General features: G+C 34.7%; 1 protein-coding gene across 1 annotated transcript in view; it reads right to left on the reverse strand.

Moving 5' to 3' along the window:
• Positions 1-26,924, reverse strand: part of LOC134374609 (protein MFI-like) — a 47,913-nt gene that overhangs the window by 6,469 nt on the left and 14,520 nt on the right. The window contains exons 2-6 of the mRNA XM_063092449.1: positions 25,206-25,298; positions 11,511-11,564; positions 11,174-11,374; positions 10,013-10,143; positions 1,592-1,762 (exon numbers count right to left, since the gene is read on the reverse strand). Coding sequence (XP_062948519.1) covers positions 1,592-1,762; positions 10,013-10,143; positions 11,174-11,374; positions 11,511-11,564; positions 25,206-25,298 — 650 coding nt within the window. The remainder of the gene's footprint in view (positions 1-1,591; positions 1,763-10,012; positions 10,144-11,173; positions 11,375-11,510; positions 11,565-25,205; positions 25,299-26,924) is intronic.

Raw genomic sequence — 26,924 nt, forward strand, 5'->3', positions numbered from 1 at the left:
ACTCAGAGGAAGAACTGATAGAAGTTGTACACGGTTTGGAAACATGAGGTATGTGCATTTTTTTGAAAATTTTCAGAGTTACTCATCATATCAAAGCTAGAGGTGTATTCATTCCACTCAATATAGAGTATATGATACAAAGAAACCACCTCACATCTTACTGGTTTATTTATTTTTTTTACAAAGGAAAGCCATTAAGATTCTTTATCACCTTCCAGAAAAGGCTATTAGGGGGATGATAGTGGAGAAAGTCTTATGTAGACTGAGTTGCCTATTTATTTCTTCTCTTTGAATTCAACTGTTTTATTCCCATTGTATTCCAGTAATGATAGAATACAGAATATTGGGTGTTCTTGTAATCTTTCACGAAACTTGCTGGCGTTTTACTTGAATTAGCCAAGTTTATAAGGGAAAAGGCAAAGCAGGATTTCAAAAGCTCACCTTAGAAAATTCTCTATTCTGTTCTCAGAAGCTTATTCATAATGGACCTCTTCTACCTCTCTCTCCCTTCTCTCCCATCTCCACCCAGCAATTTTTACTCTTAGAAAAGAAAGTAAAAGCAAGGCATCACAGCTCCTTTCTTTGGATGTCATTACTTGCATGATATTACCATCTCTATTTATTCAATGTCCCAGAAACCACAAATGTGCTGTCTACAGGGAATCCCAGTACTACAGTCTAGACAAGATATTGGGGTTATTGAATTACAACAATCTCTTTTTACTATGTGCTCATTTAAAAATATTTTAGAGCATCTACTGTGGATACTTAGTCCTTTTTTATCTGTCACTCTTTATTCTCTAATATATCCTTCTCATCAATGTCTTCTTTTTTCTTTCATCCTTGTTTTCCAATTTTCCTTTTTCTCTATCATTCTTTCCCTTTTTCTTTTATCTTTCCTTTTATCATTTTTCTCTTTTCTACTTCCAATTGTTTTCCAAAGTGGCTGCACCACTGCATATTCTCAAAAGCAGCACATAAGCGTTCCAATTTCTCCACATTCTCACCTACACTTGTTATTATGTGTCTTTTTAATTATGGCCATCCTAGGAGGTATGAAGTAGTATCTCACTGGGATTTAGATTTGCATTTCCTTAATGGCTATATTAAATATTAAAAAATTTCCAGCATACAAAAAAATTTTTTAAATGTTTTTCAAGAGCTAAAGTATATCACTGAAAAATTATAAGTTTTTAATGTCTCACATAGAAACATTAGATAGGAAATATAGATTAAGGAATTATCTATAGGAATATAGGTTAAAGAAATTATTTGTATTATTAATTTCATGCTCTTTAAACTTGTTTCTAAATCTGAAAAGTCAAGCAAAGCAGAGTTAGACTAAGGCATAAGAATGAAGTCTGAGAATAAAGAACACTTAAGTCTAATTTTCTGTTTCCTATTTTTGGATTACTCCCTTTTTTTATCCCTCATTATTATTCTTTTATTATTTCTCTAGAATAATAAAAATTCAGTTGTTTTGAAAGAGTATGTTTGCGATGCTAAGATTCAACATAGGAATGGGAAATGTTAGAAAGAAAAAATATATGATAACTGCACTTGTTCCCCCAAAATAGTAACATGCATTTACTCATCAAAGTTCAGTGTATTTGTCCAGTTCAGCACTTCATCCACTTCCCACTCCATAACAGAATCTATCCCACTATCTTCAATAGCTCTTATTAGCCCTTTTGTTGCCGTGTGAATGAAACCTAGAGTTTCAGGATGTGTTGACTTAGCCTCCAGGCTTCCTGCGTAGTACCTAAATAAAGGAAAGGAAGAGAGACATATATTATTGCTATTTACATATTAAAACTATTTACATATTAAATCAAATCTTCATCCAAGATCTACGAGGGTACTCCAGAAAGTTCATAGAAAAATAGAATTAAAAGATAATAATATGAACTTCATCATAAACTTTTTGAAATATCCTTGTATGTGCTGGAATCGTTGGAGGGGAAAAGCAGCTTAATCCCCACACTAACCAAAGAGGCCTCACTTCAAATCACTTCTCAATAAGTTGCATTTTTATGATACAAGAAAAAACTAAGTTATTAAATCACTGAATCACAGAATTACAGACTGGAAAGACCTTATAAACCAAACAACCAGCCCGTTCATTTTATAGGTGAGGAAATAAATCCTGGAGGAGTTGGGTAACTTTTACATAGTTGTGAGGCTAATGGTAGGTAGAAAGAGGGAGGGAAAGGGGAAAAAGGAAAGAAAAAGAGAGGAAGAGTTTATGCCATGTAGTTTTCATACATTATCTTGTTTAATTCTCTTAAAGACAATAGCCTTTTGTAGCAGCTATTTTTATTCCCCATTTAGGGATGAAGAAATTGAGATTTGGAGAAGTTATGAAGTTGTTCAAGATCATGTAGGAAATAAATATGTATCAGAACTACCATTCAAACCCGACTCTAAGTCCAGGCTTATTCTGCAGCACTGTCTTATTTGAGGGATCTTCAAAAAGTTCATGGAAAGATTCATATTAATGTTTAATTCTATTTCTCCACAAACTTTTTGAAGTACCCTCATATTAGTCTAAGCACATAAATTAGTGTATCTACCAAACATGAGCTGTGTGAGTAGAGAGAAGTTAATAAGTCCTTACCAAGAACTTTGGGATATAGCATTTTTTTAGGTTATTCATTTTAAGATCTACATTGGTAGCCATTTTAAAGATTAATCTATTCTGAAATCATATTAATTTATCCAGCACTCATTAGGAAGCAGCATAGTATTAATACAAAGCCAGGACTCTGGTATCAAATTATCTGTATATAAATCTCAGTTCTGTAATTTACTAGTTATATAAACTTTGTCAAAAAACCTAGCCTTTCTGCTGGGCCTCAGTGACCTCCTCCTTAAAATGGTAATCATAGGGCCGAGCCCGTGGCGCACTTGGTAGAGTGCTGCGCTGGCAGCGCGGCAATGCTCCCGCCGCGGGTTCGGATCCTATATATAGGACTGACCGGTGTACTCACTGGCTGAGTGCCGGTCACGAAAAAACGACAAAAAAAAAAAAAAAAAAAAAAAAAAAAAAAATGGTAATCATAATACTACTTCTTCCTAGCATTCTTCAGAGGTTTAGAAGTGTAAATCCATATAAAGCTTTTACAATAGTGACTGGCACAGAGTAAGCGTTCAGTAAAAGAAGGCTTACACAACATTGGGTGGTAGGGATATGACAATGACAAGATACTTCCCTGTCCTCATGAAGTTTCTGCTTGGTCAGACCTTAAGTGGAAAATGACCCGTGAGAGCAACTGCATTTTATAGAAGCAGGAACATGACTCAATTTATAGGTTATTAAGAGCAAAAAATGGTAAGAAAGTATGACTTCTTAATTTTTCTATAGTTTTTCATTCACTTATTCATTTCTTTCATAAGTGCTATGTGTTTGTACAGTGATGAAATTAACCTCATGGAACTTGTAATCTTCTACTCTATACTCTGTTCCCTGAACATGATAGGCACTTAATAAACATTTATTAAGTAAATGAATAAATTAATAAATGAGTAATGGTACCCACTGGCACACAGTTATTGAACTAATGCCCATGTCATAACAAAAATGCATTTAGAAATTAGAAGGCTGGGGGTAAAAGCATTTTTTGTGAGTTCCTCCATGTTTTACCTTTCTAAATATACAAACAAGATTAGATTTTGAACCCTGAATGATATTCTTTTTTTCTTTTTCAACAGTGACATACAACCATTCAGATATCTATTTCTTTTCTTATCAGGGAAATATAAAAAGTGCTTTGTTTTTAAGGGAATTATAGTAGTTGTAATTTAATTCTTAGGTTTTGAACTCTTCTAAAATTAGTTACTATTATAGTTAAGTGGTCTAAATAGTGATAAATAATAACAGGTTACCAAGTAGGAACAGTATTTCAAATACAATAGTGAGCAGAAATAAAGATCACACTATAATAATCCTAACTTGTTTTATAAATAAACTAGTGATTTTTAAAAAGAAAACAAAAACAATATAAAATTTGGCTTTATAGGTAATATTGCAATATATTTTTAGTTGTATTCACTTTCAAATGGTATCATATTCTTTCTAAACTAGGAAATTTAAAGGAAAGAACATCATAAGAAATGTTTGTCTGAATTTTACAACAAGGAGAGAAGTTAAAATACAAAGACCTAGGAAGAATCAAAGCTTAAATTCCAAAGGAGGTCAAGGAGAGCTAATATCTATAGGACACAGGAAGGTATGGGATTTAAAACCAGAATTCTTTTAGTAAGACCAGGGTTTAAAACAAAAAAATCAAAATTTTGTGGATTTGCTAATTGTTAATTCTCAGCAACAAATTGAAGAATGTTTAAATGCCATCAGTGAACAAAGCACACACAGTAAAATTTCTCATTCATCCCTTGCAACCCTACAAAAAGGAAACATAACACCCAGTCATAAGAATTCATTCATTCATTCATTCTACAAGCAACATGTACTCATTAAGCATCAACTTATATCTGTGGTTCTGTGCTAATAAACAGAACAGAGACCCTGTTCTGTAGGGGCTCAAAGTCTGGTGGAGGAGGCAGGCAAATAAACAGATAGTTGCAAAAACGTGACAACTGAATATATATAAAAAGATCCACAGGGCACCTCAAAAAGAAGTGCCTGTGTCTAGGTAAGTCAGGGAAAGCTTCAGGAGATATTTGGACAAAGTATTAAAAGATGAAGATGTTGTTGCCAGCAAAGAGGGGGAATATTATGTGGGATGTAGGTAATGGGGAGTCTTTAACATGTTTTAGGTAAGGAATTGATTTTACTTATTTGTGTTTTAGAAACATCACTTCAGTGTTTGTATAGAGATGAGGAAGAGATTAGAGAGGAGACCAAGTAAAAGATGGATTCAGCAGATAAAGTATAGATGAAACATTCTGAGATGATGCAGTAGAGAATGAAAGAAAATGTCAGATTTGAGAGATACTCTGAAAGTAGAATTAATAGGACTTGATGACAGATTACATGTAGGAGCTTATGAAGAGTAAGAAGTGTAGGACAATCCCTACATTTCTGGCATGGATGACTGGGTAAATGATGGTGTCATAAACAGACCAGGAGAAATACTGAGGAAAAAACAACTTTTATAATGGGGAAGATATGAAACTCAGTTTGGGACCTATTGAGTTTGAGATAGCAATGTCCATATAATTAGAAATACAGAGCTCAGTTACAGAAGAGAAATGTTTCAAGGGTAAATAAACATAGGAAAGAAAAAAGAAATAAAATAGAAGATTATTCATGTGCCTGTCACTAGGTGGTGTCTCCCAGCTGTTACTGTGACTGAGCTTCAGCAAGTCATACCACCATTCTGTCAAAGCCAGCTGTTTCTAGGTGATGGCACATATGGCAAGTGAATTTTGTTGTTCTGAGCTCACACTTTACAGCTGTAAATGGGTCCCCCTGGGTAGAGGCAATGGCATATGAAATAAAATGATGGATAAAGCATTTTGTAATGAATAGTGCTGCTGACAGAAGTAATGCAGGCTGAGAAATAGTTTATGTCTATAATATTTGTCTATCACTGTGAGGACAAAGGGATGCTTCCTGTATTTGGGAAGTATCCAACATGATCAGCCCACCACCAGCTAGCCAGTATATCTCATTGCTGGGGGCAAAGCAATGTCTTTTGCTCTACAATCAGCTGTGACCATAGCCAGAACAGCCTTGGTGAGGGAAAAACCATGTTGTTGAGTCTGTATACAGTCTCCACCCCTGTGACCATGGCCACTTTGTACATAGCTCCATGGTGAAACTGCTGAGGTTACCAGGGAAAAAAGTTGACATCCATAGGATAGATCATCTTGTCCATCTGATTACTAAGAGCTGTCTGCCTCATGTAAGCCCTTTGGAGGACATTCACATATGCCCATTCTGAGTATACCTCTCCTCCGACCTAGTCACCAATTTTCCAATTTTATTCTTTCTAAATGCTGATCTATTAAGAAACTATTAGCCCACAGTCAGTAAGATCCACTATTTCCCCTTCTACATGAAGTGAAAAACCAAATGTGCCACCTGAAGTTGTGCCCACTGGAAGGATATCTATCCTTTGACCATTTTCTGGGCTAACTGAGGGTTTGTAATCTAGTGACTGTCCATTCTTGGATTGTGCCAGCATCCGGTGCAGATCCGTTGTAGGCCCAATATATCCTCCTCTGTTAACTTGTCATAGGGGACTCTTGTCAAGGCCAAAGATATTGAGATGATTTGGAGGCAATAGAGCATGAGTAGTGGTTGAAGGAGTCTGAGCTACAGCTCATGCAGCTTACTTGGGCTTTCTGAACTTTCTCAGACCCAGTCTCATATAAACCACATCTATTTTATTCTGAAACAATGCTGTATACTCTCTTTTATCCAGGGGATTATACAAAACCCAGGTCAGTTCACAATCACATAGTATTTGGCAACCTATTGTCAAGTATCCAGTCTCTACCAGGTCCTGGTAGCAAGCCTGGAAACTGATTTTTAAATGGAGAACAGTTTTTGGCAGAGGAGGGTATTCACTACCTTATTACTAAACCCTACAGGTCTGTATTGTGATTCTCCTATTAGGACTCTAGAAGCTCCAGACAGTATTTCACTGTGCCACAGACATTTACAATACTTGTTGGGACCTCTGGGTCATAAAGCCCAAGTTTTAGGGCAGCTTGAACACACTGTGGACCTGCTACAGAGTTCTTTCTTGCTCCATGTTCCACTCGAGCCTGGTGGCTTTATTAGGTCGCCTAGTAAATGGACTGGAGCAGCATGCCCAAGTGTGTCATATACTACCTCCCAAATCAAGAGAGGTCCTCTAAGTGTTGTGTCTCTTCAAGGTGGATGGTGCAGGGTACAGCAACTAGTCTCTCACTTTTGAAAAGATATCCCAAAATGTGTTTAAGCTTCAGCTACGTGGCAGGCTCTTAACTTTTTACATAGTTTATCTCCCTCCTTCTAGTATGCGTTTGTCCTACTAAGCCATCCAGGGAGCTGTTCACCACATCCAATTAGTATAAGGTCATCAATATAATAAACAGGCATGATATTCTGTGGGAATCGAGATGTGTAAGCCCCTGGAGACTAGAGCAGGAAAACTGATACAGCTCTGAGAGTAAGATGTAAAGATACACTCTTCTTTCCATATAATTGCAAACTGCTTCTTTTCTTGCTTAGTGATCGGGATGGGAAAGAACACATTTGCCAGGTCAATAGCAGTATACCAGGTGCCAGGGGCTGTGTTCATTTGCTCCATTAAAGAAGCCACATCTAGAAGCCTAGCTGCAATATGTGTACCACCTGACCTCTACCACTTCAAAGTTCCATTATTCCCAGTGAACTAAAGGAACCAATTCCATTGCAGCTTTCCCCACTGTCATATCCAGCCTTATAAACCACAGTTTGCCAAAAACTCTGCTGCTTCCCTCCCCCAGCCATTTCTTAATAACTTGATGAGAGGATATTCCTGGGACCTTCCTGGGGTAATGGCTAGTGGGTGGCTGAGAGATTACACATAATAGAAACATACATTCTCCCAAGTCTTTAGAAATCGTTTTTTTACAGTATATCAGAGAAGTTCAGGCATTTGTTAACAGTAGAGCTTTGGATGAGTTCAGGCTTTGATTAGCTAACCTAACAGACTATTAACATAATTTCTGGATACTCAAGCCGACACATTAAATCCATAATCCCCAGTGAGTGTGGCCATATCAATAAGTTCAGCCCAATCAACTTTTGATCTAACAAACCTTAGAATCTACCCTCGCACAATGCTTCCAAGGTTTCTGTCAATATAGATTTGTAAGTTCTTGTACCTCTTCTGGTTTATAAGCCATCTCCTTCTGGAGTAGATCTCTGTCTGTCTGGGCTGTCCTGAGATACAAGAACATTGTGGGCTGGAAGCAGTGAGAAGTGGTGGTAGAATCTTGAGGAGTATCAGCATAAGTGTGTGTGGCAACTGCATCGTGCAGTCACTGAAAGGCAGAGAAGGGCTGCTTCCCGCAAAAGGGAGCAAGGGTTTCTTCCACCACCAAGGGGATTTGGAGGTTCAAGGTTCTTAGCCTTGTCTACATCTGCCCAAATGTCCTCATCCCAGGTCTGATGGTTCTACTTCTTCCCCACTAGTGTCCTAATTTAATGCAGAAGACCTAGCAGGGTAGAGCATTTGGTCGTACGGCATGTGCTATAACCCTGTGACTGTTGCAACTGGACCCCGGCTTGTCCTCAAGTCATCCTGCAACTCCAGGAGATGAAGAACTACTACAAAGCTTCCATGACTGTCTTCTGTTTGCACATGCTCTTAAAAAAAAATGTTTTACAACTTTATCGAGGTATAATTGATGTACAATAAACTACAGATATTTAAATTGTACAATTTGCAGTTTTGACATATGTATACTCCTGTGGATCCATCACTACAATAAAAAATGAATATATACATCACACCCAAAGTTTCCTGTGCCCCTTTGTAATCCTTCCCTCTCTCCTTTCCCCCATCTCCAGATAACTTAGATCTGCTTGTGTCACTCTAGATTTGTTTGTATCTTCTAGAATTTTAAATAAATGGAATCATATAGAATGTCCTTTTTGACTGATTTCTTCTATTCAGCATCATCATTTTAAGATTCATCCATGTTGGGCCGACCCTGTGGCGCACTCGGGAGAGTGCGGCGCTGGGAGCGCGGCAGTGCTCCCGCCGCAGGTTCGGATCCTATATAGGGATGGCCGGTTCGCTCGCTGGCTGAGCGCGGTGCGGCCGGTCACAAAAAGACAAAAAAAAAAAAAAAAAAAAAAAAAAAGATTCATCCATGTTGTTATGTGTATCTATAGTTCACTCCTTTGTACTGCTGACTACTATTCCTTTGTGTAGATATACCACTGTCTGTTTATCTACTTGCCTGTGGATGAACATTTGCACTATTTCTGGGCTTTGGCTATTACAAAGAAACCTGCTATGAATGTTTATATACAATTTTCTGTGGATATATTTTTTTTCCTCTTGAGTAAATACCTAAGGGTGGAATGGCTGGATTGAACAGTAGGTGTGTTAACTTGTAAAAAGAACTGACAAACTATTTTCTGGAGTGGATGTACCAGTTTGTATTTAGCCAGCAATTGGTGTGGCAGACTATTTTAGCCATTCTAGTGGGTATGTAGTTGTATCTCATCATCATATTAGTTTGTACTTCCCTAATGACTAACATCATGAGTTGTGCTAATTTGCTGTCCACATATCTTCACTGATGTAGTGTTTGTTCAAATCTTTTGCCCATTTCTTAATTAGATTATCTTCTGATCATTTGAGTTTCGAGAGTTTTTTTGTTTTAGTTTATTTACATATTCTAGACTCAAGAACTTTTTTAGATATATGAGGGTCCTTCAAAAAGTTTGTGGAAAAATAGAATTAAAAGATAATACTAATCTTTCTATGAACTTTTGTAGCACCCTTGTATAGTTTGCAGATGTTTATCCCTATCTATGGCTTGCATTTTTATTTTTATTTGTTCAAAGGGCAAATGCTTTTAATTTTGATGAAGTGCAATTTAACAATTTTTCTTTTATATTTAATGCCTTCTTCTTAAGAAATCTTTGCCAGAATGAAGGTCACTAAGATTTTCTTCTTTGGTTACTTTTAGATTTTTTTGATTTTTGCTCTTATAATTAGATCTATAATCTCTTTTGAGTTAATTTTATATATGATGTGAGATAAGAGTCAAGATTTATTTTTCTGCATTTGAATAATCAATTTTTACAAAAGATGATATTTTCCTTAAATTTCCTTGGCACCTTTGTTGAAAATCAGTTACCAATATATGTGTGGGTCTATTTCACAAATTTATATTCTGTTCCATTGACATATATGTCTAACTTAATGTCGATACCACCATATCATGATTACACTAGCTTTGTAAGTCTTGAAATCAGATAGTGTATGTTCTCCAAATTTGTTTTTTTCCCAAAATACTATATACTTTCCTAGTAAGTCTAAGTATTTCATCAACTTACATTTGCCTCATCCATTCTATTTTTCTAATTTTTCTTTTCTTATCCAAATCTTGCCTTCTCTTCAGTTTTGAAAAATGGAATTCAATTTCCTTTTTGTCTTCCACCTCTACATGGTCAGTAGATACCCAAAACTATTGAGAAACAAAAATGAATATACAAAATGTTGAAATATTGATTTTCTGGCTATAGCCAAGAACTTCTGTGTGTGTTCAGTAGGAATAGGCCAAGATAGGAATAGGGGAGAAGACAGACCCTTTTAAAGTATTCTAATTAAGTGATGGGTGAGTAATACATTGAACCTTCAGAAGCAGATGCTACAGAAAGACTGAAAAAGTACTAGTGTATTAAATGAATAAATGAATAGACATAGTCTAAGAGTGTCTCATCTGCTCACATGAATAGACCTGATTTATTCTTAGTGCTGTTGGCTTTTGATGACTTTAATTCTCAGAGTACAGGCACTCTCCGGGAATACCTAAGTCCCTCTATCTTGTCCCAAGACTGTGGCTTCCTCTGTATGACACTTTCACCTAACTGATCACCTATTTTCTCACTTCCAATTCATTCCTCCTCCCCTGCCCCCCCCCCACACTAGATAACAAGGAGAGTTTGCTAGGCCCCCGCTACCCCCGCCATCAACACTATGTATCTGCTTCTATTAAATCACTTAACATATTTACTTCATTGTACTGATATATCCTGTTTACTTGACTTTCTCCCTAATTAAAAAGCAAACTACTTGAGAGAAAGGACTATGTCTTTTCTACCATTGTACACCTGGATCTAGAACAATACCTGACACATGATTGATATGCACTAAAGTTTGTTGAATGAATTCACATTTTTACTTTCCATACTTAGTATATTTGACATACCACATTCTATAGTCTATATACTGAGTATATAATCTGCTGAGTACCAGAGGTGTCTAAAGATGGCCCAGATTCAAAGCTGATTATTAAAATAAAAGTAGAAGTAAATGTAAGAAAAAAAGTTAAATTGCTGTACCTTCAAGTATTACTAGTAGCCCCAGAGTAGAAACTTAAGCGAATTTTATCAATTAAATTACTAGGATTTATTCTTTTAAAAAATAATTTTAGAAAATAAGACAAATGGGTTTCTAAATATGTAAGATAAAAATTAATATTTCTCTTTTCTTACTCTATCAGAAACAGGCCTCCAGCCATTGTTTTCTATACGACGATACCAGCCACTACGACCCTCTTCCTCAAGATGATCACTTTTATTATGAGATGCATGCTTTGCTGGAAGTTTTGTGTAATCTCTAGGGCTGTTAGCACACAGATCTTCAATATGTCTCTGAGTAAAAATTTTATAGTATATATTAGGTGGAAATTTAACCTGTAGATGGAAAAGTTCAAAGGACCATTGTAATGTAATAATTATAAAAATGCCTTACATTTTTTAAAAATTACATCTTCTAAACTTCACAGAAATGTGCTTTAAGACTACTAAATAAGAATTCACCCATACTTACTCCACCTAATCTGAATCGCACATGAATGCCAGCAGCAGCATCTAGAAGCTCTGCCTAGAAGAAAATATATTACTCTTCAACATTCTGTATGTACCAATTCACTACTTCTCACTCTAAAATAAATTTTAAAATAGTTGCTGAATATTGATTATTCATGAAATAGGTCAGGTGAACAAACCTCAAATAATTAAGTTAGAAAGTATTTTAAAAGCTAAGGACTTAGTTTCTTATGGACACTAGTAACTAAAATATAACTGGAATAATTATACCAAACTGTTTCCTTTCTATGCAATATATAAAAGTAAAAGCCAACTGATTTGTTATATTCATAAAGTGGAAGTTTTAAATAAGTCCTCAAATACATGATTTACATATAAAATATTATCTCACAGGTAAATTTAGAGACAACAATTGTGACTGGTCAACTTAAGTTCAACCCCAAATGACCTTTCCTAACTAGCTTTTGTTAAATCAAAAATCTATGTTTAAAATTCTGTAAGAATTGTGTACAAAAGGTCTTCTAAATTTTAGTACCCTGCACCAAATGGAAAGTAGGAAAAAATATCTTGGTCCTTTATAAAAAGCAGTTCAACCTTGTCTCCTGATAATATTAGGTATTAAATGAGAAAACAGACGTTATCCTAAATTATTCAGTCTATAAAGCCTGTAAGACAACATGAGTTTTGCAGAATAGTTTTCTCCTGACTAAAAATGTTACAAACTCAAGTAAGAAGTGTGAGATCCTGTTATACAACATATTTTTTCATATTAGAACTATAACACTATACTTACATACATATGTATATGTTTTCACTAAAGTTAAAGTAGACACATTTTAAGAGTACAATTTAATGAATTTTTACATATGTATATATACCCATGAGATCTCCATGCATCAAAATACCAAACACTTTCAGCATCTCAGTTGATTTTCTTATTTCTCTCCCCGCCAATATTCTCCAAAAATCCCTTTATCACCACGGATTACTTTTGCCAGCTTTTGAACTTTATACAAAAGGTATTATACAGTATGTAGTCATTTGTGCCTGGCTTTTTTTTTTTTTTTTTTGCTCAATGTGAATCTGTGAGACTCATCCATGTAGTAACATAGAGCAGCAGTTAGTTCTTTTTCATTGCTATCAAGTATTCCATCATATAATATACCACGATTTATTTATCTACTCTATTATTGTTGAATATTTTATATGTCTCTAGTTTGGGGCTATTATGAATAAAATTGTTGTGAACATTATTGTTCATGTCTTTGTGTGGGTTATAGCATTCATTTCTCCTGGTTATGTACCCAGGAATAAAATATGAGAGGTCATGGGGCATATGTACAAGTAGCTATACTAGTGACTGCCAAAGAGTTTTCCAAAGTTTGTGTACCAATTTACCACTCACCACCAAAATATGAGACTTCTTGTTGGTCCACATATTTATCAGTTCTTGGTACTGTCAATCCTTTTAATTTTAGTGATTCTGGTGGGGTTATAATGGTAGTTCATTGTAGTTTGAATGTGAATTTTCTTATGACTAACCATGTTAAGCACTGTTGCATATGCTTATTAGCCATTCAGATATATCAGTCCTCCTAGTGGTTTATCAATTGTATTAACCTATTCAAAGAACCAACTGGCTTTATTTTCCCCATTTTACTTCTACGTTCTATTCATTGATGTCTGATTTTATCTTTACTATTTCATTTTACTTTCTTTGGGTTCAATTTGCTTATCTTTTCTACCTTGAGGTAGAAACTTAGTTAATGTATGCATTTAGAGCTATAAATTTCCCTCTGAGCTTGCTATGGTTGTGGGATGTGTCCCCCCAAAAGCAGGCCTAATGGGAGGTGTTTAGGTCACAAGGACTCCACCTTCATGAATGGTTTAATGCCAGTTATAAAAGGGCTCGAGGCTGTAAGTTTGATCTCTTGCATGCATGTTTATTCTCTCTCTGTCTCTCTCTCTCTCATGTGTGTGCTCTCTTGCCCTTCTATCTTCTGCAAGGATGAAGCAGCAAGAAGGCCCTTGCCAGATCTGGGCCACTTGAGTTTGGACTTCTCAGCCTCCAGAACTGTAAGAAATAAATCTCTGTTCTTTATAAATTACCCAGACTCAGATATTATGTTATAGCAGCACAGAATGGGCTAAAAGCTCTACTTTAGCTGTATCCCACAAGTTTTGATGTAATATTTTCATTATCACTCAGCATAAAATATTTTCTAATTTTCTTTTTTAACACATGGATTATTTAATTTCATGTGCTTAATTTGTAAAAATTTGGTGGTTTTCTGTTTCTGTTCTGTTATTGATTTCTAGTTTAATTCTACTGGGACTAGAGAATATTCTCTATGGTTTCAATTCTTTTACATTTGTTGAGACTTGCATTAAATCCCACCATGTGATCTGTTTGGGGAAACATTTACTGTGCACTTAATTTAAAGAAAACATTAGTTTTGTAGAACTTTAGATATTTTGTAGTGTTGGCTGTAGAGTTCTATATCATATCAATTAGATCAAGATGTTAAAATGAAAAAAAAAGATGTTAAAATCTGCTATATCTGTACTAATTTTTTTTTGCATGCTTGTTTATCAATTATCAAGAGATCTGTGTAAAAATCTCTGAGTATGATCGAAGATTATATTTCTTCTAATTATGCCAATTTTTGCTTTACACATTTAAGATTGTTATATTTTTCTGTTGACTCTTTTATCATTATCAAATGTCCCTTTTAATATCTCATAGTACCTTATGCCTTAAAGCCTAATTTGTCTGATATTAACATAATGATACCAGCTTTCTTTTAACTGAAGTTTGTATGATGTATCTTTTTCCAGCCTTTTACTTTTCATTTTTCTGTGCCCTTATATTTAAAGTATGCCTGAAAAATAAGGTATAGATAGGTTTTTGTTCAGTCTGATAAGTTTGCTTTTATGTGGGTTATTTAGTCTATGTACATTTCATTTAGTAATTATTATATTTAATATGTTTAGTAATAATTATTTGGACTTAAATTTTCAATATAAAATTTATATAATTATTTATATGCTTACTAATATAGATAGCTAAATAAGGGTTAGGCCTCACTGATATACTTGGGTTAAAGTATACCATCTTGCTTTGCTTTTTATTTTTCCCACGTGTTTTTCATTCCATTATTTCTCCTTTCCTGCATTCCTTTGGGTTAATCAATTAATTGTTAATATTCCACATTTTCTCATCTATTAGCTTTTAATTAATATATTTTTTATGTTTTTTTAGCAGTTACTCTAGAGAGTACAATGTGCATACTTGACTTATTACTGTCCTGTTACCACTTTCTAAGCAATGCAAAAATCTTGTAACAGGTTAACTCCTTTTACTTCCCTCTCAGCCTTTGTGTTATTACTGTCATATATTTTACTTCTATAAATGTCATAAACCCAAGACATTATTGTTTTAAAATGTCAATATTCATTTCGATTTCAACATATATTTACCCTTTCCAATGTTCTTTATTCCTATAATTCTTGTTCCCTTCTGAAAGAATTTTCCTTCAAGAACTCTCTTTGATTTTCTTCTTAATGTAGTTTGTTGGCAATTAATTATCTCAGCTTTTGTTTGTCTGAAAATATCATTACTTTGCTTCTACTTTGATATTTTTTGCATTGTTATAAAATTTCAGGTGGACAAGTTTTTTTTTTCTTTCAAAACACAAAAGATGCAATTCCCATTATTCTGGCTTTCCTAATATTTTTCCCCCCTCTATCTGCTTTTCAGATTGTAGCTTTGTCTTTGTTTCTTTGGAGTTTGGCTGTGATATGCCCAGGTATACGGCCTTTTTTGTATTTATGTTTTTTATAATACACCACTTCTTAAATATATGGGTTGATTTCTTTAATTAATTTTGGTAATTTTGATCTATTATCTCTTCAAATATTGCTTCTGCCCCATTCTATGTCTTCTCTCTTTCTGAGACTCCAACTACATGTATGGTAGGCCTCTGGACTGTGTCCTACATATCTATTACTTTCTGTTATTTTTTCCCATTATTTTTCTTCCTGAGCTGCAGTTTGGATATTGTCTGTTAACCTCTCTTTCAGTTCAGTAATCCTGTCTTTGGCTAATAGCAATTTTCTGTTAAATCTATCCAACACATTTCTAATTCCATAGATGATAATTTTAGTTCTAGAATGTTCATTTGCTTCTTATTTATATATTCCAGTTCTTTGCTGGAATTCTCCATATTACCATCCATTTTGTCCATCTTTGCTTTCATTTAAAAAAATATTAATCACAGATTTTCTGAAGTCCTACATGCTGACTCTAGTACCTGGATCATTAGTGGGTTGAATTATATGGTCTGTGTTTTCTTCTTGATCACATTCTTCTGCATCTTTACATGTCTAGTTATTTTTTTTTGTATATTAGACACTACATATAAAAGAACTGTAGAGGCTTCACTAGAAAGGATTTACACTTCCTCTTTTAGTCAGTCAGAGTGAGGTACTGATCACATTAACCCAATCAGAGATTGAGCTGGGTCAAATTTGGAATCCACATCTGGTATGCCCATTTCTTGTTTTTCTGTTTATCAGATGTGGTCCTTGGGCTGTTATAAAAGATCCTGGCAGGTTTCTATCTCCTCAAACATGAAAGGCTGTGGACATTCAGTTATACTCTTAAGAAGATTTAAGTTTAATTCTTTACTTTTCTACTCCCTGAAGAATCAAAATATGACAAATATTTTTGGAGTGGGAGATAGACTGTGTGTTTCAGGCAGGTCCATTCCTTGTAGCACGACTTTGTCTCCTAAGCTTATGAGAGATTATGGGAAATTTCATTTAGTAGAATAGTGTTACTTAAAGTGGACTTAAATTAGTTGTAAATGTTCACTGCCAACTCTAAGGCAACCAATAAAAAAAGTAAAAAAGAAGTACAATTGATATGCTAAGAGAGGAGAGAAAATGGAATCATAAAATGCTCAGTTGAAACCAGAAAAGGCAGAAAAATAGTGGAAGACAAAAGAAAGAACAAGGGCAACAAATAGGAAACAGTAACAAATACAGTAAATAACAATCAAACTATAACCATAACTTTAAATGTCAATGGTCTAAATATACCAACTAAAGCAGAGACTCTCAGAATGGATAAAAACAAGTCCCAACTATATGTTGTGTACAAGAAACCCATCTTAAATATAAAGATACAGATAGATTAAAAGCAAAGAAATGGAGAAAGATATATTAACACTAATCAAATGAAAGCTGAGCAGCTATATTAATTTCAGACAAAGCTGAATTCAGAGCAAGGAAGACTCACGGTTATAGAGGAGCATTACATGATGCTAAAGTAGTCAATTCTCTAAGAAGACATAACAATCCCTAATGTGTATGCACCTAACAACAGAGCAGCAAAATATCTGATGCAAAAACTGATAGAACTGCAAGGAAAAACAGAGGAACCCATTACTATAGGTGGAGATTTAAAACCCCCTTAATCAGTAATTGACAGATTCAGCAGGCAGAAAATTAGTAAGACCATAATTGAACTGAACAATACCATCAGTCAACTGAATCTAATTGACATTTACAGACCACTTCATCCAACAACAGCATATTACACGTTCTTCTCAAGCTCACCCAGAATATTTAGCAAGAGAGACCATATTCTGGGCCATAAAACACACCTTAACAAATTTAAAATAAAAGTCATACAAAGTATGCTCTCATATATCAATGGAATTAAGCTTGAAATCAGTAAAAATAGCTGGAAAACCCCCACACTTGTTTTTGGCAGCTGGCCGGTAAGGGGATCTGAACCCTTGAAAAACCCTCAAGCTTGGAAGTTAAACATATTTCTAAATAAATAGGTCAAATAAGAAGTCTCAAGAGAAATTTTAAAATATTTTGAACTAAATGAAGTAAAAATACAACTTATCAAAATTTGTGGGATGCAGCAGAAAGAGTGCCTAGAGGAAAATTTATAGTATTGAATGCATATATTAGAAAACAAGAAAGAACTGAAATTAACAATCTAAAATTCTAACTTAAAAACTTATGAAAAGCAAATTAAATCCAAAGTAAGCAGAAGAAAATAAATAATAAAAATCAGAGCAGAAATAATGAAATTGAAAACAAGAAATCAATAGAGAAAATCAAAGAAACAAAAAGCTGGTTTGAAAAGATCAATAAAATTGAAAAGCTTCTGGCCAGGGTAACTAAGAAAAAAAGAGAGAAGATACAAATTACTAATATCAGAAATAAGAGAGGGCTCATTATTACTGATTCCATGGGAACTAAAAGGATAATAAACAAATTTTTTGAATACCTTTATGCCCAGAAATTTGATAACCTAGATGAAATGGGCCAATTCCTGGAAAGACACAATCTACCAAAATTCACAAGAAGGAACAGACAATCTAAATAGATTATCTCTATTAAAGAAATTGAATCAATAATTAAAACCTTTCAAAACAGAAAGCAACAGGCCAGATGAGTTCACTGGTGAATTCTACCAAACATTTAAGGAATAAATTATACTAATTATCTGTAATCTCTTCCAGAAAATAGAAGCAAAGTGAATACTTGCCAATACATTCTATGAAGCTAGTATTACCTTAATACCAAAACCAGAGATATAACAAGAAAGGAAAGGAAGACTACAGACCAGTATTTCTCATGAACACAAATGCAAAAATCCTCAAAAAATATTAGCAAATAAAATTCAACAATGAATAAAAGTAATTATGCACCACGACAAAGTGGGGTTTATTCCAAGTATGCAAGGACATTATTATATTACATCAACAGGCTAAAGAAGAAGAAACAAATGTTCATATTAGTATATACAAAAAAGGCATTTGACAAAATCAAACACCCATTCATGATCAAAACTTCAGCAAACTAGGAGTGGAGGGAAACTTCCTCTACTTGATAAAGAACATCTACAAGAAACATACAGCTAACATCACACTTAATGGTGAGAAACTAGATACTTTCCTACTAAGATTAGGAAGAAGGCAAAGATATCCCCTCACCATTCCTATTTAACATCATACTGGAAGTCCTAGTTAATACAGTAAGACAAGGAAATTAAAGGTATAGAAATTGAGAAGGAAAAAAATTTCTTTGTACACAGATGACACGATTGTCTTTTTTTGTAGGGGTCTTTAAGTGACGCTCTAGTCTCAGTCTCTACCAGGAAATGGGGTTGGGTGGGTAACCCCACTCTCCCCAGGTTTTCCCAGACTTACTGTCTCAGAAGAAGGAAGCAGGAAGCCAGCACTCCTCTAAGCACAGCTTGGGAAGCTAGGCTAAGCACTGGGGGGGGGTGGTGGTGGAAGCAGAACCAAGATCCTGCAACCCAGACATGACTGTCTATGTAAAAAATCCCAATGACTCAGCAAAGAAACTCCTGGAACTAATAAACAATTAAAATAATGTTGGAGGATACAAAGTTAACATATACCAGCAATAAACAATTGAAATTTGAAATAACAACAGGCCATGTACATTAGCACCCAAAAAAGTGAAATACATATAAATCTAAAATATGTAAAAATATATATGAGGAAAACTACAAAACTGTGATGAAAGAAATCAAAGAAGATCTAAACGAATGGAGAGAGATTCCATGTACCTGGATATGAAGACTCAATACTGTCAAAATGTCTGTTCTTCCCAACTTGATCTATAGGGTCAATGCAATCCCAATCAAAATCCCAGCAATTTATTCTGTGTATATTGTAAAACTGATTCTAAATTTTATATGGAAAGGCAAAAGACCCAGAATAACCACCACAATATTGAAGGAAAACAATAGAGGTGGAGGACTGACTATCTGACTTCAAGACTTACTATTAAACTACAGTAATCAAGACAGTGTGGTACTGATGAAAGAATATACAAATAGATAATAGAACAAGAGAGCCCAGAAATAGACCAACACAAATATAGTCAACTCATCTTTGATGAAGGATCAAAGGCAATTCAATGGAGAAAGGACTGTCTTCAACAAAATGGTGCTGGAACAACTGAACATCTACATGCAAAAAAAAAAAAACAAAAAAACTAGACACAGACCTTACACCTTTCACCAAACATTAACTGAAAATGTAAAATGCAAAACTACAGAACTCTTAGAAGATAACATAAAAGGAAATCTAGGTGAACTTGGGTTTGGTGATGACTTTTTAGATACAACACCAAAAGCATGATACATGGAAGAAAAAATTATAGGAGGAACTTCATCAAAATTTAAAATTTCTGCTATGTAAAGGGCACTAAGAGGATGAAAAGACGAGCCACAGACCAGGGGAAAAAATCTTTGCAACACATGCATCTGATAAAGGACTAGTATCCAAAATACACAAAGAACCCTTAAAACTCAGCAATAAGAAAGTGAACAGCCTGATTTTAAAGTGGGCAAAAAATCTGTAAAGATATCTCACCAAAGAAGATATAAAGATAACAAATAAGCATAGGAAAAAGTGCTCAACATTCTATAAAATTAGGGAATTATAAATTAAAACAATGACATACATCTACACACCTCTTAGAATGGCTAAAATACAAACACTGGCAACACCAAATGCAAGCAAGGATGTGGAGAAATAGAAACTCTCATTCATTGCTGGTGGGAATGCAAAATGGTACAGCCACTTTGGAAAATGTTCAGCAGTTTCTTATAAAACTAAACATACTCTTACTATATGATTCAGCAATAGAAATTTAATGAAAAGCACAATAGCAAGAGTAGAAAAGTCAGAAGGGAACAAAGGGAAATAAGTGCATTGTCTAGGAAGAGATTACATATGATATTCATAAGTCAAATATGCATGTTGCAATCTCTTGGATAAGCATAAAAGAATGGTAATAGAGAGAGAGAGAATGTAACGATGACAAAAAAATCAGTCCCAAAGAAGGCCGTAAAGGATAGAAAAAGAACAGAGAACATTTGAGAAAAATGGTAAATAGTAAAAGGGTAGATTTACATCCCAAACTATCAGTAATTACATTACATGTGAATGGAGTGAATGCTCCAAGAAAAAACAAGAGCATCATACTGAATGAAAAAATGTTAGCTAAAAACATGCTGCCCACAAAAAGACACAACTAAAATATAAAGATTTAGAATATTGAAAGTGTGGGCTGGCCAGTTGGCTAGAGCACAGCCTTGAAACACGAAGGTCAAGGGTTCAGATCCCCATACTGGCTAGCTGCCAAAAAAAAAAAAAAAAAAAAGAATATTGAAAGTAAAATAATGGGAAAGATATACCATGCAAACGATAACCAAAATTAGTTGGTGTGGCTACATTAATATCAGAGATTTGGGACATTAAAGCAAAGAGTATTACTAGAGGTAAAGAGAGACACTTCAAAGGCTCAATTCACAAGAAAGATATAACAATCCTAAATTGGCATTCATTTAAAAACACGGTCTCAAATTTATTTTTCATTGGAATGTATTGATTATATATATTTGTGAGGTACAGAACTGAATATCAATACATGTTTATGATGTGTGATGATCAAATCAGAGTAATCATCATATTCATCATTACAAACCTTAATCATTTCTTTGTGATGAGGACATTCGATTTCCTCTCCTCCAGCCACTAGGAACCACAGTCAAATATACTTAAACTAACAGAAAAATAGATCTCCAATTACAGTGAGAGATTTTAATACATGTCTCTCAGTAACTGATAGTACAACTAGACAAAAATAATCAGTAAGGATACAGAAGATTTGATCAACGTAATTGACAAGCTTGACCTAGTTGACATCTATACAATGCTATGCTCAATAACTAAGGAATACATATTCTTTTCAAGTATAGACAAAATTTACAAAAATAGACAACAGAGGATTGAAATCACTGTGAAATTAAGGTAAGGATTGATAACAAAAAGATAACTTGGTAATTCCCAAGTGTTTGGAAATTTAAAAGTACAGTTATGAATAACTGGAAGAATCAAAATAGAAATTTGAAAATACTTTAAATTTAATGATAAAAATATGACATAACATATCAAAGCTTGTAAACTGTAACTCAAACCATGCTTAGATAAAAATTTATAGCCATAAATGCAAATATCAGAAAAGGCTGAAAAATCACTAAATTTAGCATTCATTTCAAAAAGCTAGAAAAATAACAGCAGATAGAATTCAAAGAAAATATAAGAAGAAGTAATAAACAGCAGAAAATAATGAAATAGGGGCCGACCCCATGGCTAACTCGGGAGAGTGCGGCCGGCGCTGGGGAGCGCAGCGGCACTCCCGCCGCAGGTTCGGATCCTATATAGGGATGGCCGGTGCGCTCACTGGCTGAGCGCGGTGTGAGCCACACCAAGCCAAGGGTTACGATCCCCTTACCGGTCACAAAAAAAAAAAAAAAGAAAAAAAAAGAAAAGAAAATAATGAAATAGGAAATGAATGAGCAATAAAGAACAACAACAAAACCAAAAATTGGTCCTTTGAAAAGACTAATAAAAGTGAAAAACCCAATGAGATTGGTTAAGAAAAATAAAGACACAAATAACCAACATCAGAAATGAAATAAAAAGAAATATTAAATATTCTAAGACATTAGAAAAATTATAAGAGGATATTAAGAACAACTTTAAGCTAATAAATTTGAAAATTTAGATAAAATGGACAACTTTCTGGAAAAATACTTTATCAAAGCTAGCACAAGAATAAATACAACATAGCAACAGACCTAAAACTATAAATTGAATTTGTAATTTAAAATATTTCCACAAAGATAACTTCCTGCACAGATGGCTTCGCTGGCAAATCCCTACATTTAAAGAAGTAACACTCGATGTAAAAAAAAAAGAATCCAGAAAATAAACGGACAAAGAATATTTCCCAACTTGAGAAGGCCAGCTAAATTTGACACCAGCTAATTCTGACAGATGGTATGAGAAAGTAAATTACATGTTCTGCATAAACATAGGTACAAAAATGTTAAAATGCAAACTAAATTCAGTGATATTTAAAAAGGATAAGACCTCACAACCAAAATGTGTGCATTCTAGAAATGCTAAGATTTAACATTTAAACAACAAAAAAAATCAGAACAGCAGAATATCTCAATTAAAGCAAAAAACTTTCATAAATTTTTGCGGGGGGTGGGGTGGCGGGGAGGTGGCTGGTAAGGGGATCAAACCCTGGGCCTTGGTGTTATCAGCACAATGATCTAACCAACTGAGCTAACCAGTCAGTCCCTTCTCATAAAATTTAACATCCATTCTTGAATTTAAAAATATAAATATATATATATTTAGCTCAATAGGAATAGAATGGAACTACCTTATTCAGACAAAGGATTTCTACCAAAAAAACCCCAATAGCACACCTCATAGTACTCATACTTAATGATGAAAAATATTAAGCCTTTTCTCTCTGAGATTGAGAATGAGAGAGTGGTTTACTTCTATTCACCATTACTGAAGGCTCTAGCCCATGTAAAAGACAAGAAAAAGATATAAAATTTATAATTTTGGAAAGGGAAAAAAATAAAATGCATTATTTGACGATGACATGATTGTTTATATAGAAAATCCAAAAGAATCTACACACATATTATTAGAATTAATAAATGAGAATTGCAAAGTTTCTAGGAGCGAAGCCAATACATACCAATTGACTTTCCATATACTATCATCAAAAATTAGAAAATAAAAATTTTATAACTATTATTTATAGAAGCATCAAAGAACAAGGTATAAATCTCACAAGAGATGTACAAGACCTCTACACAGAAAGCTACAAAGCATTGTTGAGAGAAAATATAGAAGAACTAAATAATGTTGCAAATTGAGTTTTCCAGAAGACACTGATGTGAAGTTTGGGTGCCACAGGTTTATTAGGAATCAACACCTATGAAAGGAAGGGGAAGAACAAAAAACTGGGTAGAGGACGAATTTAAACTGAAACACAAGCCTCACAAAGTCTGGGCCACACATGCAGGGAGCTCTTTAAGTGAATATTGCTCAATAGAGTTATTCAACATCACAATGGCCTTATTATCCATCTCCACACCCACCACACTCTGCTGGGTCACTGGATGTGGGCTTCCCTGGAAAGGGTTGAGACCCTAGAGTGAGGCAGTTCTCTGCAGTGAAGGTAGAAAATGAAGATCATCATAGCTGGAGACTGCCTTGTACGATTTCACTTATGTGAGGTAATTAGAGTAGTCAGATTCACAGAGACAGAAAGTAGAATGGTGGTTGCCAGGGGCTGGGTGGAGGGGGCTTTATTAGTCTGTTTTGTGTTGCTATAACAGAAATACCTGAGACTGGGTAGTTTATAAAGAACAGAGGTTTATTTGGCTTATGATTCTGGGACAGCTGCATCTGGCACAGGCCTCAGGCTTCTTCTGTTTATGGTGGAAAGTGGCAGGCAGCCAGCCGCAGGAACAAACAGATGACATGGTGAGAGGAAGCAAGAGAGAAGGTGCCAGGGTCCTATAAACAACCAGCTCCCATGGGAACTAATAGAGTGAAAACTCACCCAGGACCCCCACCCCCCAGAGAGAGCATTAGTCCATTCATGAGGGATCTGCTTCCATGAATCAAACAGCTTCCAGCACTGCCACATTGAGGGTCAGATTTCCACATGAGTTCTGGTGGGGACAACACATTCAAACTCTGTCAGGGGGAATGGGGAGTTATTGTTTAATGGGTAGAGTTTCAGTTTTACAAGATGAAAAAATTTATGGATATAGATGGTGGTGATTGTTGCACATTATGAATGTATTTAATACCACTGAACTGTACACTTAAAAATAGTTAAGATGGTAAAGTTTATATTATGTGTATTTTACCACAATAAAATTAATTGGAAAAAATGAATTAGTTAAAATATATATATAAAGAACTGCTAAAAACCAATAGGAATAGGGTAGATACACACACACACACATACACACACGCACAAACCTCGAACAAGCACTTCACAAAAGGTGCTCAATCTCATCAGCATTGGGGAAATGTAAATTTAAAAACTGACAGAGCAGCAAGAATTCCCAAAGATTGTTGGTGAAAATATAAATCAGTACAATAACTCTGGAAAACAGTTTGGCATTATCTCCTAGAGTTGAAGATAAACATAGCTCATTATTCAGCAATTCCTTTTCTAGGTGCAGTAGAAACCAAAAGTATGTGCACATGTGCACTAGGAGACATGAATAACAACATACTTAGAAGCAGTTTTAATATCCTCAAGCTGGAAACAATCCAAAGACAAATCAACTGTAGAGTGAATAAATAGCAATATATTCATAAAATGGAATACTATCTGTTAATTAAAAAAAATGAAATCTAGCTACATTAATGTAATGTTGAATGAACAAATCTATACTCGAAGCATATTATAAGATTCTATAATAGAGAACAAAACTACAATGTTGGAATTCAAAATAGTGGTTACCTTTTGGAAGAAGAGAGTTGGCAGTGATTTGCAGGGCCCCTGAAGGGGTTACTGGAGTATGAAAACATTGATCTGGATGATAGTTACACAAGTGTTCGCTTTGTGATGATTCATTGAGCCATATATTTATGTTTTTTAAACTTTTGACATGTGTGTAATACTTCAATAAAAAAATTTCAAAAAATAAAAAAGTATGAGCACACCGAATTGATAAAATAGCCACATATTTTTAATGAAAAAAATAAGATGCTATATCAATAAATAATGTCCTTACCTCTTTAGGATTAATATATTTCACTATCTGATATGGCTCCCCTTGTCTTCTTAAATTAATCAGGCTTTTAAAGTGTTGGAATACAGCGACATCCTGAAGGTTTCAAACACACATGATTTTATGGTCAAAACTAGATTTTCCAATTCTAATTAGTTTTTTGCCTAATTAGGGCAAAAACGAGTAAAAATCATAAAATAGATTTTATGTATGTACCCTAGATTTTAGAAATATTATTCACTCAGGATTTGCTTTGACAAGCTAGGTAATATTGGTATTATTCTCACAAAGAATTTTACCCTTGAATTTTAATTGCAATCACTATCAACTATAAATAAAATATCTAAAACTTTGGTTGAGTCAGTATAATCTCCAGAGTAATCTATGAGAAAAACCAATTACAGCCTACTGGTTAAGAACACTGAGTATAGCATAATATTGTCTGAGCTCTACAGTTAGTACCTACTAGCTGTGTGACCCTGGACAAGTTGCTTAACCTCTCTATACTGTTTCTTCATCTATAAAATAAGAATGATAGGAATTTACTCATACAGCTATGGTGAGGAATAAATGAATTAATATTTGTAAAGCACTTAGAACAGTTTCTGGCATAAGAAAGCACTCAATAAATGTAAACAGTTATTAGGATTACAGAAGCATCCTCACTCCAGTAGTAGTTCAACCAATTTACAAACTTTATCCACTTTCCATGTTAGTGCAAATTTTGTCAAGTAACCCCAAACAATTCTTCTATCTTGGAAAACTATTTCTTTGGTAACCGTCTCCTCATACACTAACCCCCCTCCCCGAAACTCCCTTAATAACTATTGGTAAATGCCTCCCACCCCTTTGCTTATGTTAAATAATATAAAATAAGTTCAAATTGAAGTAACCCAAAGTAACAATGTAACAGTTTGAAGCCCCACTGCAATTGCGTATGAAAGATGGTGCAACCCATGTCAACACAAATAGTATGAAAAATTTATTATGATTTAAAATCTGAATAGTATCTTCTAAATAAGTAGATTACTATCTACTGATGCATAACAAACCACCCCAAAACTTAAGTGTCTTAGAGCAACAACCATTTATTATTTCTCTCTTTCTGTGAATTGATGGGGGCGTCCTGCTGGTCTTGATTGGACTCACATTTGTAGCTGTAGTCAGCTGTCAGATCAGCTGGAGCTGGGTGATTTAATATGGCCTCACACATATATATCTGAGTATTCAGTGTGGATTGTTGGAACATCGGAGTGGCTGGGCCACTGTCTCCACACAGACTCTCAGTTTGAGCTTCTTCACAGCATGGAGGTTTCAAAGTACCAAAGAGAGAAAGTGGAAGTTGCAACACCTCTTAAGGCCTTGTTTTGGAAGTCACACAGCAACACTTATTCTGCATTCTATTTATCAAACTCAAGTCCTAGCAGGCCTCATGAGGTCAAGTACAAAGTGTAACCCATAGGAAGTTCCATATGTACTATGGTCTCACTCAGAGGTGGCCCTGAAGTACAACGGTGAAGGGTAATACTTCCAGGGGCAGAACCTCAAATATCATACCCGGTTGTGTATTGTGCCTAGAAAGAAAGACAGCCAGAATTACAGATTTACAGATGGGTAGGGACTGATGGTCAGGGAGTTTAAAAACGTGGTTAGAAAACTGGTGACAAGGTCTGAGGAAGAGGTAAAACTGAGCCCCTGATATGGCATCATTCCTTAGGGGAA

Source organism: Cynocephalus volans, chromosome 4 (assembly GCF_027409185.1).
Source record: "Cynocephalus volans isolate mCynVol1 chromosome 4, mCynVol1.pri, whole genome shotgun sequence".
Classification (NCBI taxonomy): domain Eukaryota; kingdom Metazoa; phylum Chordata; class Mammalia; order Dermoptera; family Cynocephalidae; genus Cynocephalus; species Cynocephalus volans.